The 17,400-nt window shown below is 38.6% G+C and overlaps 1 protein-coding gene across 1 annotated transcript in view; it reads left to right on the top strand.

The window, feature by feature from the left end:
* The window catches only part of LOC138666390 (uncharacterized), a 129,326-nt gene that overhangs the window by 50,349 nt on the left and 61,577 nt on the right, over positions 1–17,400 (top strand). The window contains exons 28-40 of the mRNA XM_069754618.1: positions 845–971; positions 1,061–1,179; positions 1,363–1,559; positions 1,785–1,968; positions 2,088–2,253; positions 2,617–2,741; positions 2,882–3,190; positions 3,276–3,479; positions 3,588–3,713; positions 3,926–4,096; positions 4,176–4,280; positions 5,080–5,175; positions 5,583–5,731. Of these exons, the coding sequence (XP_069610719.1) occupies positions 845–971; positions 1,061–1,179; positions 1,363–1,559; positions 1,785–1,968; positions 2,088–2,253; positions 2,617–2,741; positions 2,882–3,190; positions 3,276–3,479; positions 3,588–3,713; positions 3,926–4,096; positions 4,176–4,280; positions 5,080–5,175; positions 5,583–5,731 (2,078 nt within the window). The remainder of the gene's footprint in view (positions 1–844; positions 972–1,060; positions 1,180–1,362; positions 1,560–1,784; positions 1,969–2,087; positions 2,254–2,616; positions 2,742–2,881; positions 3,191–3,275; positions 3,480–3,587; positions 3,714–3,925; positions 4,097–4,175; positions 4,281–5,079; positions 5,176–5,582; positions 5,732–17,400) is intronic.

Genomic DNA, 17,400 nt, shown 5'->3' with positions numbered 1-17,400 from the left:
CCACCACCCAATTTCCAGAGTTTTTTTGTCTTTTCAACAGACAGAAGAGAGAAAGCAGTGGCCATGATGCCATGATTAGGGACATAGCTTCCATTAAAACAAAAAAATTAGGTGTTGAAATTTCAAATAGTTTTGGAGTGATGGTGAGAAGATCCCCATTCAAATCAGATGGTTGACTGATGAAGAGAAGCTGTTTTGGTAGAGTGGATTTTTATCTAATGCGTATGGTGACCTTAACTTATTTTACAGTAACCTGCCCCTTTTCAAACGGTGTTAACACAACATCTAATATAATTCAGCCAGGCTCTAAGGTCTTACTGTGGACCAGGAACTGGACTTGGTCCAGTTCTGAAAGGCGTAGGATCAAGCAATATAAAGAAAATATCCCTTCCCACTGTGAAGTTGTGCTAAGAATCTAATGAAAAAGAGAAAAAGAACTGACTATTATTGTCCTTCACCCAGTTTTTCAATGCCAACATAGAACAGTAGAAAATTTCCCGACCACGTAAATTTCCAACATGTGCAATCTCCGACAACCTCTTCTCCCAGTGTCCTGTTAGTGGCACCATGGTGACTTATTAATGATACCATGTCCATTCTGAAAGTCACAGTTGGAGATTACTACTTTTAGGAAGCAAGAAGTCACAGTAGTCCATGCTATGCAATCTCTGTGGCCAACGGCTGAAATAATGGAAAGTTTCCGAATTGTAGTCTACGCAGCAATAATACATGTACTCATCCATCATGACTGCCGTCATTAACCTGTTCCCTTAGAAAACACCACATTTCCTACTTATTTCCACCAATTACTTTTAATTCTAGATGAATGTTGTCTTGTACACAGGCCAACTTTGAAAAGATTTGCCGTACCCTTGAAGACCAGTTGAGTGAACTCAAGACCAAAGAGGAAGAGCATCAAAGACAGATAAATGACATTAGTGCTCAAAGAGCCCGCCTGCAAACTGAAAATGGTGAGTTTTGTACTTTTTTGCTCCAAGGTGAAGACCCACGCATTTTTGGGTCTTTACATTGAGACATAACAAATACATATTTTGAATAGGTGAATTTTCTCGCCACCTGGAAGAAAGAGATGCTCTGATCTCTCAGCTCTCTAGAGGCAAACAGGCCTTCACCCAGCAAATTGATGAGCTCAAGAGGCAATTGGAGGAGGAGATTAAGGTGTGTGACATCTTCCAAAACTAAAGGGACTGGGAGGACATGTTAAGTTGGAGGGTGATATCGAAAACTCAGAATTATATTTCCAGTAAATTGCCTCTACTGACCACCTTACTAGGATTTTAGATATTTATAAAAAGTTTCCTTATTTAAGGTGCAAATTTTTTCATTTTTTTTCCTGTAAAGGCCAAGAACGCCCTTGCCCATGGCTTGCAGTCTTCCCGCCATGATTGTGACTTGTTGAGGGAACAGTTTGAAGAGGAGCAAGAAGCAAAGGCTGAACTTCAACGGTCTTTGTCCAAAGCCAATGGGGAAGTTGCCCAATGGCGCACAAAATATGAGACAGATGCCATTCAGCGAACAGAGGAGCTGGAAGAAGCCAAGTAGGTGTCTTGTGAGCATATGTCTCATTAGATGTCACCCTACTGAGCCTGAAAAATAAATCTTGTGTGAATTATATTGCCTGCGGTAGACATTGGTTTGACTTTATCTTCTGTGTCCTGGAACCATTTCAGTACACATTGAAAATTCACAAAAAAAATGTGATCAATGTCAAAGTTGTAAATGATTATTGGCACATACATACAGTATATCATTCGATAATCCAGGAAGAAGCTGGCCCAAAGACTACAAGAGGCCGAGGAGCACATTGAGGCTGTGAATTCCAAGTGTGCGTCCCTTGAGAAGACCAAGCAGAGGTTGCAGAATGAAGTTGAGGACCTCATGGTTGATGTGGAGAGGTCAAACAGTGCATGTGCTGCCATGGATAAGAAGCAGAAGAACTTTGATAAGGTGCGGTTATAAAGACGTTGCATATCGATTTCAAAATCTTGTTTTAGTCTAGAATTGTTGTACATGATGGAATTTGGATAATTATGTAAAAATGATCCATTTTCTTCCATACACTATAGATTCTGGCTGAATGGAAACAGAAATATGAGGAGACGCAAGCAGAGCTTGAAGCATCCATGAAAGAGTCTCGTTCTCTGAGCACCGAACTGTTCAAAATGAAGAACGCCTATGAAGAGTCTATGGATCACTTGGAGACCATCAAGAGAGAGAACAAGAACTTGCAACGTAATAATTACATCTGAATATTAAATATTCATAAATAAAGTTGTAAGTCCGAGTGGGCCAAGATCCCACCCATAAAAGTATGAGAAGTGTCCTACTAGAAGCAGAGTAGTCTTCTATAGACTCTATTACAAATGTACACACCATGAAAATAGATTTTAAAGCCCAAATCCAGGACTAAATACCAAAACTGTTTTATGACTTTGTTTATCCCCAGTAATGATGGTTTAGGTTAATACAAATGTTGAAAGCCCCTTCCATGTTGTTCTTACCTTTGACTTGGTGAGGTAAATTAGAAACCATGAAAAGTGGTATTGTGGTGATACCAAAATGGGTGGTTCCAATGATTCTACTTTTTTTCTGTAGAGGAGATTACAGACCTTACTGAACAAGTATCAGAAAATACAAAAACTCTCCATGAAGTTGAAAAGGCCAAAAAGCAAATTGAGCAAGAGAAGACTGATGTCCAGACAGCACTGGAGGAAGCAGAGGTATTTTATTTGGAAAAACAAGAGCATCTTGATCAAAGAGCTTTTGTCATCTCCTCAAACGAAAATAACATTTGTAAAGCAACAGAAAAATAACTTTAACCAAAAAAAATACCTTGATGATTTCTATCTGCACCTTGCAGGCATCCCTTGAACACGAAGAAGGAAAAATTCTCAGAATCCAGCTGGAGCTCACCCAAGTAAAATCAGAAATTGATAGGAAGATTGCCGAGAAAGACGAAGAAATTGATCAGCTGAAAAGGAACCACATAAGAATTGTGGAATCCATGCAGAGCACTTTGGATGCTGAAATCAGAAGCAGAAATGATGCTCTGAGGTTAAAAAAGAAGATGGAAGGAGATCTTAATGAAATGGAGGTTCAGTTGAGCCACGCAAACCGGCAGGCTGCAGAATCTCAAAAGCAACTGAGAAACGTCCAAGGATTACTTAAGGTAGATGGCTGGAAATTGAAATGCTAAGATGTCAAATGACCGACCGACCTCCTTACTTCATGTTTATTCTGACTTCTCCTTACAGGACGTCCAAATTCACCTGGATGACTCACTCAGGTCCAATGAAGATCTGAAAGAACAGTTGGCTATGGTGGAGCGCAGAGCAAACCTCATGCAATCCGAGATTGAAGAAATTAGGGTAGCTCTGGAACAGACAGAGAGGAGCAGGAAGGTTGCCGAACAGGAGCTCCTCGATACAAGTGAACGTGTCCAGCTCCTGCATTCACAGGTATTAAATTCATGAACCAGAAAATGGACTGGAAGCTGTCTGATATGGGTGCAAAGATATTTATTTAATCGTTAGTGGAATTTCAACCACCCAGGTGTTGTTTTACAGAACACAAGCTTGATCAACACAAAGAAGAAGCTTGAGAATGACATTGCTCAGATGCAGACAGAGGTAGAGGAGGCCATACAGGAAGCCAGGAATGCAGAAGAGAAAGCCAAGAAAGCAATTACTGATGTGAGTAATCTACAGATTTAAGATATTTCCATGGTGGTTCCTTTGCTGGCAGGCTTCTAAAGCTGATGGTTGAAATCTGGTCAAGGGCACCATGAATTTATCCGTTCTCCCCATGTTTGAGTAGATTTCCTCTTACACTCCAAAAGCATAGGTCTATTTGGAAATAATGTTCTAGATTATCATCTTTATTCTTAATCTGTCTCTCCTTTTAGGCAGCCATGATGGCTGAGGAACTGAAGAAGGAACAAGACACCAGCGCTCATCTTGAGAGGATGAAGAAGAACCTTGATCAGACTGTGAAGGATCTTCAGCTTCGTCTAGATGAGGCAGAGCAGCTTGCTCTTAAAGGAGGGAAGAAGCAGCTTCAAAAATTGGAAGCCAGGGTAGGTACTGAAAATGAAGAAGCTACAAATGTAAGCTTTAGCTGATATTTCTAGAAAATGTATATTGTTTGCCTTCCAGGTGAGGGAACTTGAAAATGAACTTGACAGCGAGCAAAAACGTGGCTCAGAAGCCATTAAAGGTGTTCGCAAATTTGAAAGACGTGTAAAAGAACTCACATATCAGGTACAGAAACTGCCCATCTGTGTTATAATGAATCAGAGAGATCATTAGTGATTGACATGTAAAGGTTGTATCGGTGCAAGCTACAGATGTCCTTCCTTGTCTTTCCTCTTGGCATGGGACATGTAAAAAATGATGAGCATTTGATGACCAGCTTTGAAAAAAACTTTGTTTATTCTGTATGTACTTTGGTAGGAGTTAGAGATGAGGAAATTGATATGAAGCTTTTTGAATTCCCTATAAATGTCATAAAAAATTTAGATTTGGCAGAACATTCAAGTTGCTCCTCGCCTATCCGGCGACTGCAGCTCCACTCCACTTGTTCCCTACGATCTTCTGTCACAACCCTTGCTTTCTAGTTGGCATTCACATTATAGAAATCTAGGGGCTACCTAGTCAAGTGCCCTCTTGTCAGTATGGGGCATGATGGAAGCATAGAAATCAGCGCCCAAAGACCAAAGGGAGCAAGAGGAGGACCGGGCGTGGAGCTCTGGGGCATTGGATGTTAGGCTCCAGAATCTCTTACCTTCAAAGATCCCCAGCACATCTTTTGATTAGCCAGGTTTGGTGCAACGTCATTATTTTGAAGCACAGATGATATGGTGCCAGATCAGGCTAATCAAAAGGATCCCAGAAGGTTAGAGATTTGTGAACCTTACATCCAGCAGCCAGAGACTACTGTCCTAGCCAATTTGATCCACCCATCTCTAACTAGTATACTAAGAATGCAGTTAACCCAAGAAAATAGCTTTCACTTTTGGTCACTTTCATTGACTTGTCTTTTTTCTATTTGTTTTCAAAGTCTGAAGAAGACAAGAAGAACGTAATGAGACTTCAAGACCTGGTAGACAAACTTCAGCTGAAGGTCAAGGCCTACAAGAGGCAGACTGAGGAGATTGTAAGTCCAACTTGTGACCCATCTTTGGCACTCTGCTCCTTTAGCAATAAAGTAGCAGACTTCATAATGATTGTAGGTGATATCACATGGCTGGTAAAGCCAATAAACAAATAAATCAGACCTGAAGATCTCACATTTTGTCTCGTGATCTAAGAGGTTAAAAGTTGCGGCCATTTTTATGGTCTCTCCCTAACCTTAAAATGTATGTCATATGTAGGTGCCCAAAGTACAAGATGCAAAATTAAAGAGTAGTGAGGTCATAATGGATGAATTCACTGAATGAACCTACCTACCAAAAATAAGACTGTCGTAAAGGGCTTCTGGTGAACTCTTCATGTAGTCACAGAACTCTATAGCACCTTGTAATATAATTACAACTACATTTCTTCTCATTTTGAAAAATTCAGGAGGAGCAATCCAACGTCAACCTATCCAAATATCGTAAAGTGCAGCATGAACTGGAGGAAGCAGAAGAACGTGCTGATATTGCCGAGTCTCAGGTCAATAAGCTTCGGGCTAAAACAAGGGAAGTCACCAAAATCACCAAAAGTGAAGAGTGAGAGGAGCAACTGAGCCACAAGGTGAACGAAGAGAAGCACACAATGTGAAATCTTTGTCACTTTGTCCTTAAATTAATGTCTTAAATTTTTAGCTATAAATAAAATGTAGACCTTTGCAAGAAGGTGATTGCATTGGACACTTTTTGTGTGCTTTTTTTTTTTTTACATATGAGGGTTATTGACCTCGTCTAACAAGATTGACTGGACATCAACTAAGATGTTGGTGCGGATTGTGGCTTTGGTTCTACATATGGTTGCTAAAGGGATTCATGAAGTCAAGCGTTCTCCCTACTGACCGTCTTATCCATTGTGTGCGTTATATCTAATATACTAAGATTGCTTCCACCAGTCTGGAAATATGTAAGGGACCCTATAAATATGGCTTGGTTATCGCTGACAAATGCTACTATTGAAACTGTTAGCATTTGGATCAGAAGCTACACACGGGAAAGATATCGGCTATATAGACAGCAGTGCGTTGGTGGCTGTAGATGGTGGTGATCATTACGAGAATTTTGATTTTAACTACAAATATTTGGGTGAAATGAGTATAGGGAATTTCTCCAAATTCTACTTGGATATTAACAACAACTCTAAATTTCCATCATTCCTAGACAAATTGTAATGATATTTTCCCGAATTGGGCATATACAAAACATCTTGAGATGTATCACAGACATTGGGGCAGCTGTCTGAGGATGTATGGAGGGAATGAGAACATGGAAATATGAGAGAGTTGAGTAAGGCCTTGAAATATGTGAGACATCCTGCTAGAAATGAGAAGACCTCTGAGAAACGAGAAACCTCTAGAAGCATCCTCCAAGAAACGAGAAGACCTCTAAGAAACAAGAGACCTCTAGTGGTATCTTCTGAGAAACAAAAGACCTCTAGAGGTGTCATCTGAGAAACAAGAGAACTTTAGGTGGTGCGGATGCAGTAAACCATCAGATGTATGAAAAGGTTGTGAAAGTGAGGTAGATCTTAGAAGTTGGTGAGGTAAAATTAGACCTTTTTATGTTTAAGATGACTTCTGCAGATCTTATGATGTCAATTATGATTTAAGAAATATAGAAATTGTGATATATGTAAGATTTTGATAACTTAAAGAAGCACATGTACAGTATATGTTTAATATTTGGGATTAGGTTTTGTGATGCCTAAGAAAGCTAAGGAGATATGGTGACCTTAAGATTTCTAAGAAGATTGGGAAGGAATTAAAATAGATAATGAGAAGTAGAGATGATATAGAAGCATGGTGAGCTGTGAACTTGGCCAAATCTAGGACTCGAGAGACTTCACATCCATGGAAAAGTTTTTATCAGTATAAGTGTATCAAGATTGAGACTCCATGATAAAAAATGGAAAACATGACCAGTCTCGAAAGAGATTGTGATGTCTTCTGATAACTTCTTTATTTAACCTTTATTATGTATACCCCATTTGACCTTAACATGCAGTCAGATTATATAAATACATCAGAAATAAGTGTTTCCTAAGATAAAACCACATCTCAAGGAGCCCGACATTGGCCGAGTATCAAATACCTGCTCTTTAAATACCACCATCCTATAATCTCTTGTTCTGGCTCCTAAGTCGGCTTCCATCAGCCCAAGGAATATTTAATTACAAGTTCTGGGGTGTTAAATATTTTACTATAAGTAGATGTTACTTAGATACAGAGGAGCCATCTGCTCTTTATCACGTAACTGAGGTCGGATTAGGCCTCTAAACCCCCAGCTCCCTACATACATACATGATCATCTAAGGCAGAAGCTAAAATACAGAACGTGAGTCACTGGAAGCAAGAATCACCAAGAAACCATCTAGAAAATGTTCCCCTGCGATGAGAACTCAACGTGACAGATGGACAATCACTTCCAAATAAAAGAAAAGGAGAAATGGAGTTAAAATGGTGATTTTATTTCGAAAACATTCCGACATTGATGACCAGTGATTAGTAAGACTCATCATTATTAATAAATCGGTGCGTGATACCGGGGATGTCGTGGGAGGAGGACGTTTCCTTCTATGTACCGGGTGGGGGAGTCATGGATACTTTACAGTTTCTAATAGGGGAGGTGGAGTTTAATAGGAGACACCGTTGATTTCTTGAGACACCGTTGATGACGTCTTGTTCTCACATTCCGATACTTCAGGTCTTACAGTCACTTTATGCAGGTTCCGAATGGGATTTCTGGTGGAAAGAAAAGATGAACGTTTTAGAGGAGAAAGCATCCTATTCATAGATAAAGTGTAGGATCTGTTAAAAACCGTGGTGCTGAGAGCTACCGCTACTATACCGCTACTATAAGGCCTGCCATGACATCAGCCAGATGAGGAGCTAGGGTGGAGTTTAAGGGGTGTGTCCTCAGGTCATTATATCAGTGATGTCATCACCGGAGGGCGGTGCTGGAGTATAAGGGGCGTGGTCTCATCATTATACTAGTGGTGTCATCACCGGGACAGGGCTGATAACCTCTCACATGTATACAGGCAGGTTGTCAGCAGTGATAGATGAGGGGCGGGGCTGGAGTATAAGGGGCGTGGTCTCATCATTATACCAGTGATGTCATCACCGGGGTGGGGCTGATAACCTCTCACATGTATACAGGCAGGTTGTCAGCAGTGATAGATGAGGGGCGGGGCTGGAGTATAAGGGGCGTGGTCTCATCATTATACTAGTGGTGTCATCACCGGGGCGGGACTGATAACCTCTCACATGTATACAGGCAGGTTGTCAGCAGTGATAGATGAGGGGCGAGGCTGGAGTATAAGGGGCGTGGTCTCATTATTATACCAGTGTTGTCATCACCAGGGTGGGGCTGATAACCTCCCACATGTATACAGGCAGGTTGTCAGCAGTGATAGATAAGGGGCGGGGCTGGAGTATAAGGGGCGTGGTCTCATCATTATACCATTGATTTCATCACCGGGACGGGGCTGATAATCTCTCACATGTATACAGGCAGGTTGTCAGCAGTGATAGATGAGGGGCGGGGCTGGAGTATAAGGGGCGTGGTCTCATCATTATACCAGTGGTGTCATCACCGGGGTGGGGCTGATAACCTCTCACATGTATACAGACAGGTTGTCAGTGGTGATAGATGAGGGGCGAGGCTGGAGTATAAGGGGCGTGGTCTCATCATTATACCAGTGATGTCATCACCGGGACGGGGCTGATAACCTCCCACATGTATACAGGCAGGTTGTAGGCAGAGATAGATGAGGGGCGGGGCTGAAGTATAAGGGGTGTGGTCTCATCATTATACCAGTGGTGTCATCACCGGGGCGGGGCTGATAACCTCCCACATGTATACAGGCAGGTTGTCAGTGGTGATAGATGAGGGGCGAGGCTGGAGTATAAGGGGCGTGGTCTCATCATTATACCAGTGATGTCATCACCGGGACGGGGCTGATAACCTCCCACATGTATACAGGCAGTTTGTAGGCAGAGATAGATGAGGGGCGGGGCTGGAGTATAAGGGGCATGGTCTCATCATTATACCAGTGGTGTCATCACCGGGGCGGGGCTGATAACCTCCCACATGTATACAGGCAGGTTGTCAGTGGTGATAAATGAGGGGCGAGGCTGGAGTATAAGGGGCGTGGTCTCATCATTATACCAGTGGTGTCATCACCGGGACGGGGCTGATAACCTCCCACATGTATACAGGCAGTTTGTAGGCAGAGATAGATGAGGGGCGGGGCTGGAGTATAAGGGGCATGGTCTCATCATTATACCAGTGGTGTCATCACCGGGGCGGGGCTGATAACCTCCCACATGTATACAGGCAGGTTGTCAGTGGTGATAAATGAGGGGCGAGGCTGGAGTATAAGGGGCGTGGTCTCATCATTATACCATTGGTGTCATCACCAGGGAGGGGCTGATAACCTCTCACATGTATACAGGCAGGTTGTCAGCAGTGATAGATGAGGGGCGGGGCTGGAGTATAAGGGGCGTGGTCTCATCATTATACCAGTGATGTCATCACCAGGGAGGGGCTGATAACCTCTCACATGTATACAGGCAGGTTGTAGGCAGAGATAGATGAGGGGCGGGGCTGGAGTATAAGGGGCATGGTCTCATCATTATACCAGTGATGTCATCACCAGGGAGGGGCTGATAACCTCTCACATGTATACAGGCAGGTTGTAGGCAGAGATAGATGAGGGGCGGGGCTGGAGTATAAGGGGCATGGTCTCATCATTATACCAGTGATGTCATCACCAGGGAGGGGCTGATAACCTCTCACATGTATACAGGCAGGTTGTCAGCAGTGATAGATGAGGGGCGGGGCTGGAGTATAAGGGGCATGGTCTCATCATTATACCAGTGATGTCATCACCGGGGTGATTATCTATTATCTATCTATTATCTATCTATTATCTTTTATCTCTATATCTATTATCTTTCTGTTTATTAACAAGTGGCAGTGTTCCTCTTTTATATACGTTAACAGGCTTCATATGTGAGTTATAAAGCAATTAGGGACCATCTCATAACACATATATGATATTGAATTGATTGTGGTAATATATAGTATATATAATATACAATGTGCATATATAGTGTGTTCAGTAGTGCTTACCACGTGCTTACAATAGTATATAGATACACCTGTGCATTCTATTAATCCTAATGTCGCTCCCCACCTCAGTAGCTACTAACATGCTGAACCGTCATTATCCAACACCCACTGCACATGGCATCCCCTCCAAAGGCATAAAAAACTGCACTGACACATTGTTCCGGATCTGCAGCTCAGAGCAAGCACAATATCCGGAATCTCATATATCACGTACATTCAGAGTCATACCTTTGCATAATTTGTCCTCTCTATATAAGAAGTTAGTACAAACATTATATAAGGTATAAATGAAACATAAGGGAAGGTCAGTCCACCCTATCGCCAATAAAGGTTGGAAGGACTCGGGGCAGCAGGCGTCGGTGAATAAACGCTCCCATATATTACTGTTCTTATTATTTAACTGTGGCAGCAATTAAAAAAAAAAAACGGATGGCATGAGTCATGATTTCATTTTTCAATTTTTCTTTGTTCCTAAACCTAAAGAAATAAAAAAAAACAAAAAAAAAAACAAATAAGCAATAACATTCTCATAAATGTATATACAAACTACACCAAAAGGAACTAATGAGTCGCTAGAGAGCAGAGAACGGCAGAAAGCAGTGAACAAATACAGCTATAGTCTACATTCAAGAAGACACAAAAGAGAATAGTAAAACCAAAAACACTCAGTTTGAAAAAATGTTGCAGTAATCCGCAAGTGCTAGTAAAAGATGTAAAAAACAGGGTATTTGGTTGATACGTTTTTTGCAAAAAATGTATACTAAGCTGCTCTACCAATCTTCACGGTATACCCTTATCAGAGCAGTCCTAACTAATGTATGCAATCCCTATCTGATGTATTTAAAAACCTGATCATCTGTATATAACCTGTGTGAACAGGGTTCAGAGAGGAAAAATCCATGTGTGCATACAGGGTAGAACAGCTTTTGTGCAGATAGCCCAAGAGGAGTGGTGGAACTCCCCAGTCTTGTAGACACAAGAGAACAATTATGGAAACAGGAACACATGGGCTACTTGCACAGATTGGTAGAGCAGCTTAGTATACATTTTTTGCAAAAAACGTATCAACCAAATACCCTGTTTTTTACATCTTTTACTAGCACTTGCGGATTACTGCAACATTTTTTCAAACTGAGTGTTTTTGGTTTTACTATTCTCTTTTGTGTCTTCAGGTTTCTTGGTGGTGTGTGAACATGATCATACAGACTTGTTCACTGTGCAAGTAGCCCATGTGTTCCTGTTTCCATAATTGTTCTCTTGTGTCTACAAGACTGGGGAGTTCCACCACTCCTCTTGGGCTATCTGCACAAAAGCTGTTCTACCCTGTATGCACACATGGATTTTTCCTCTCTGAACCCTGTTCACACAGGTTATATACAGATGATCAGGTTTTTAAATACATCAGATAGGGATTGCATACATTAGTTAGGACTGCTCTGATAAGGGTATACCGTGAAGATTGGTAGAGCAGCTTAGTATACATTTTTTGCAAAAAACGTATCAACCAAATACCCTGTTTTTTACATCTTTTACTAGCACTTGCGGATTACTGCAACATTTTTTCAAACTGAGTGTTTTTGGTTTTACTATTCTCTTTTGTGTCTTCAGGTTTCTTGGTGGTGTGTGAACATGATCATACAGACTTGTTCACTGTGCAAGTAGCCCATGTGTTCCTGTTTCTATAGTCTACATTCAAGTCTGAAAATCCAATCAAGTTCTATAGTTTCCGGCATCTGCGCCCCATAGCCTGCCGGTGCGAGCGGCCGGACACGGCTGTGATAGGAGGCGAGAGCTGTCTGAGGGTCCACAAGATTCATATCCTGTCGCTGCCGGTCTGTCTCTATTATCTATCTATGTATTATCTATCTATGTATTATCTATCTATCTATCTATCTATCTATCTATCTATCTATCTATCTATCTATCTATCATATATCCATTATCTATCTATCTATTATCTATCTATCTATCTATTATCTATCTATCTATCTATCTATCTATCTATCTATCTATCTATCTATCTATCTATCATATATCCATTATCTGTCTATCTATCTATCTATCTATCTATTATATATCCATTATCTATCTATCTATCTATCTATTTATCTATCTATCTATCTATCTGTCTATTATATATCCATTATCTATCTATCTATCTATCTATCTATCTATCATCTATCCATTATCTATCTATCTATCTATCTATCTATCTATCTATCTATCTATTATCTGTCTATTATATATCGATTATCTGTCTATCTATCTATTATCTATTTATTATCTATCTATCTATCTATCATATATCCATTATCTATCTATCTATCTATCTATCTATCTATCTATCTATCTATCTATCTATTATCTGTCTATTATATATCCATTATCTATCTATCTATCTATCTATCTATCTATCTATCTATCTATCTATTATCTGTCTATTATATATCTATTATCTGTCTATCTATCTATTATCTATCTATCTATTATCTATCTATCTATCTATCTATCTATCATATATCCATTATCTATCTATCTATTATCTGTCTATTATATATCCATTATCTATCTATCTATCTATCTATCTATCTATCTATCTATCTATCTATCTATCTATCTATCTATCTATCTATCTATCATCTATCCATTATCTATCTATCTATTATCTGTCTATTATATATATATTATCTATCTATTATCTATCTATATATTATATATCTATTATCTATCTATCTATCTATCTATCTATCTATCTATCTATTTATTTATCTATTATCTATCTATCTATCTATCTCTATCTATCTCTATCTATCTATTATCTATCTATCATCTATCTATTATCTATCTATCTATCTATTATCTATCTATCTATCATCTATCTACTATCTATCTATTATCTAGAAAAAGGAATGACAAAAAGCAGCACATAAAAGATTGTTGTGTGCAAAATCCTCTCAGGCATGTACCAAACCTTGTTAAAAGGTTGAAAAAGGTCCACATCTTGGACCGAAATGTCACACATGGGCCATTAAACTTCACAAGAATCTTTACCTACTGGTGTGCTGCCTTCAATCTTATGGAATTTATCTGCTATCTATCTATCTATCTATCTATCTATCTATCTATCTATCTATCTATCTATCTATCTATTATCTATCTATCTATCTATCTATCTATCTATCTATCTATTATCTGTCTATTATATATCTATTATCTATCTATCTATCTATCTATCTATCTATCTATCTATCTATCTATCTATCTATCTATCTATCTATCTATCTATCTATCTATTATCTATCTATCTATCTATCTATCTATCTATCATCTATCCATTATCTATCTATCTATTATCTATCTATCTATCTATCTATCTATCTATCTATCTATCTATCTATCTATCTATCTATCTATTATCTGTCTTTTATATATCTACTAGATTGTGGCCCGATTCTAACGCATCGGGTATTCTAGAATATGCATGTCCCCGTAGTAAATGGACAATGATGATTCCAGAATTCGCGGCAGACTGTGCCCGTCGCTGATTGGTCGAGGCAACCTTTATGACATCATCGTCGCCATGGCAACCATTATGACATCTTTCTGTGCCCGTCGCTGAATCAGAAACGTGGGATTTCTACGTCCTTTATGACATCATCGTCGCTGTGCCCGTTGCTGATTGGTTGAGGCCTGGCGGCCTCGACCAATCAGAGACGCGGGATATCTACGTCCTTTATGACATCATCGTCGCTGTGCTCGTCGCTGATTGGTCGAGGCCTGGCGGCCTCGACCAATCAGAGAGGCGGGATTTCCAGGACAGACAGACAGACAGAAAGACAGACAGACAGACAGACAGACAGAAAGACAGACGGAAAAACCCTTAGACAATTATATATATTATCTATCTATTATCTATCTATCTATTATCTATCTATCTATCTATCATATATCCATTATCTATCTATCTATCTATCTATCTATCTATCTATCTATCTATCTATCTATCTATCTATCATATATCCATTATCTATCTATCTATCTATCTATCTATCTATCTATCTATCTATCTATCTATCTATCTATTATCTGTCTATTATATATCCATCATCTATCTATCTATCTATCTATCTATCTATCTATCTATCTATCTATCTATCTATCTATCATCTATCCATTATCTATCTATCTATCCATTATCTATCTATCTATCTATTATCTGTCTATTATATATCGATTATCTGTCTATCTATCTATTATCTATCTATCTATCTATCTATTATCTGTCTATTATATATCGATTATCTGTCTATCTATCCATTATCTATCTATCTATCTATCTATTATCTGTCTATTATATATCGATTATCTGTCTATCTATCTATTATCTATCTATCTATTATCTATCTATCTATCATATATCCATTATCTATCTATCTATCTATCTATCTATCTATCTATCTATCTATCTATCTCCCCAATCTATCCAATCTTCCCATCCTGTGCCCGTCTTCCCCATCTTCCCAGTCTCCTCATCCTGTGCCCATCTTCCCAGTCTCCTCATCCTGTGCCCATCTTCCCAGTCTCCTCATCCTGTGCCCATCTTCCCAGTCTCCTCATCCTGTGCCCGTCTTCCCTGCTGCCGGCTCCGGTTTCAGTGCCTGTCTGCGGTCTGGAGAGCCGTCACCAACACTTACTGTCCATCACTCCCTTCCATTAATGATTTGCCCATATGGTCTTGTGTAAACTTCCAGCCAATTATATTTCACCGAGCCGAAACAGATGAGAAATCGAATCCTCGACACATATTACAGCTGAGAATGATTTACCAAATATAGAGCCTGAATGTGCTGAGGCAGCAGATGGGCGCATATAAAAGTGGTGTGGATGGAGCTGGCGGCATCCTCCGGCTCTGCACCTAGAGGTAAGCACTGCGCCACACCGCCCCCTGGGGGCCACACCTGGACTGCCCTCCCATGCATTACTTTTTTTTTCTCTGGATTCCATAATCTATGGATAATCTCATATATTTCAGATTTTCTTGGAATTTTATATTTTTTAGTGATTTCACAAAAAAACAAAGTTAAGGCTTCATTGTCAGACCGGTTCGGAGGGGATCCTTCTATAGGAACAATTTACAAACAAAAAAAAGTATCTATGTGTACGTGTAGAATCATCTATGTGTACGTGTAGAATTATCTATGTGTACGTGTAGAATTATCTATGTGTACGTGTAGAATTATCTGTGTACATGTAGAATTATCTATGTGTACGTGTAGAATTATCTATGTGTACGTGTAGAATTATCTATGTGTATGTGTATAATTATCTATGTGTACGTGTAGAATTATCTATGTGTACGTGTAGAATTATCTATGTGTATGTGTATAATTATCTATGTGTACGTGTAGAATTATCTATGTGTACATGTAGAATTATCTATGTGTACGTGTAGAATTATCTATGTGTACGTGTAGAATTATCTATGTGTACATGTAGAATTATCTATGTGTACGTGTAGAATTATCTATGTGTACGTGTAGAATTATCTATGTGTACGTGTAGAATTATCTATGTACATGTAGAATTATCTATGTGTACGTGTAGAATTATCTATGTGTATGTGTAGAATTATCTATGTGAACGTATAGAAATATCTATGTGTACGTGTAGAATTATCTATGTGTACATGTAGAATTATCTATGTACATGTAGAATTATCTATGCACATGTAGAATTATCTATGTGTATGTGTAGAATTATCTATGTGTACGTGTAGAATTATCTGTGTATGTGTAGAATTATCTATGTACGTGTAGCATTATCTGTGTATGTGTAGAATTATCTATGTGTACGTGTAGAATTATCTATGTGTACGTGTAGAATTATCTATGTGTATGTGTAGAATTATCTATGTGTACATGTAGAATTATCTATGTGTATATGTAGAATTATCTATGTACATGTAGAATTATCTATGTGTACGTGTAGAATTATCTATGTACATGTAGAATTATCTATGTGTACGTGTAGAATTATCTATGTGTATATGTAGAATTATCTATGTGTATATGTAGAATTATCTATGTACATATAGAATTATCTATGTACATGTAGAATTATCTGTGTACGTGTAGAATTATCTGTGTACGTGTAGAACTATCTATGTACATGTAGAATTATCTATGTGTATATGTAGAATTATCTATGTACATGTAGAATTATCTATGTGTACATGTAGAATTATCTATGTGTATGTGTAGAATTATCTATGTACATGTAGAATTATCTATGTGTATGTGTAGAATTATCTATGTGTACGTGTAGAATTATCTATGTGTACGTGTAGAATTATCTATGTGTATGTGTAGAATTATCTATGTGTACATGTAGAATTATCTATTTGTATATGTAGAATTATCTATGTACATGTAGAATTATCTATGTGTACATGTAGAATTATCTATGTGTATGTGTAGAATTATCTATGTACATGTAGAATTATCTATGTGTATGTGTAGAATTATCTATGTGTACGTGTAGAATTATCTATGTGTACGTGTAGAATTATCTATGTGTACGTGTAGAATTATCTATGTGTACATGTAGAATTATCTATGTGTACGTGTAGAATTATCTGTGTACGTGTAGAATTATCTATGTACATGTAGAATTAACTATGTGTATATGTAGAATTATCTATGTGTACGTGTAGAATTATCTATGTACATGTAGAATTATCTATGTGTATATGTACAATTATCTATGTGTATATGTAGAATTATCTATGTGTATGTGTAGAATTATCTACGTGTATGTGTAGAATTATCTGTGTACGTGTAGAATTATCTATGTACATGTAGAATTATCTATGTGTATATGTAGAATTATCTATGTGTACGTGTAGAATTATCTATGTACATGTAGAATTATCTATGTGTATATGTAGAATTATCTATGTGTATATGTAGAATTATCTATGTGTACGTGTAGAATTATCTGTGTACGTGTAGAATTATCTATGTACATGTAGAATTATCTATGTGTACGTGTAGAATTATCTATGTGTATGTGTAGAA

The sequence above is a fragment of the Ranitomeya imitator genome, chromosome 2 (assembly GCF_032444005.1).
Source record: "Ranitomeya imitator isolate aRanImi1 chromosome 2, aRanImi1.pri, whole genome shotgun sequence".
NCBI classification, from domain to species: Eukaryota; Metazoa; Chordata; class Amphibia; order Anura; family Dendrobatidae; genus Ranitomeya; species Ranitomeya imitator.
Note: the sequence above shows the minus strand (reverse complement) of the source record. Positions and strands in the feature narration are given on the sequence as shown.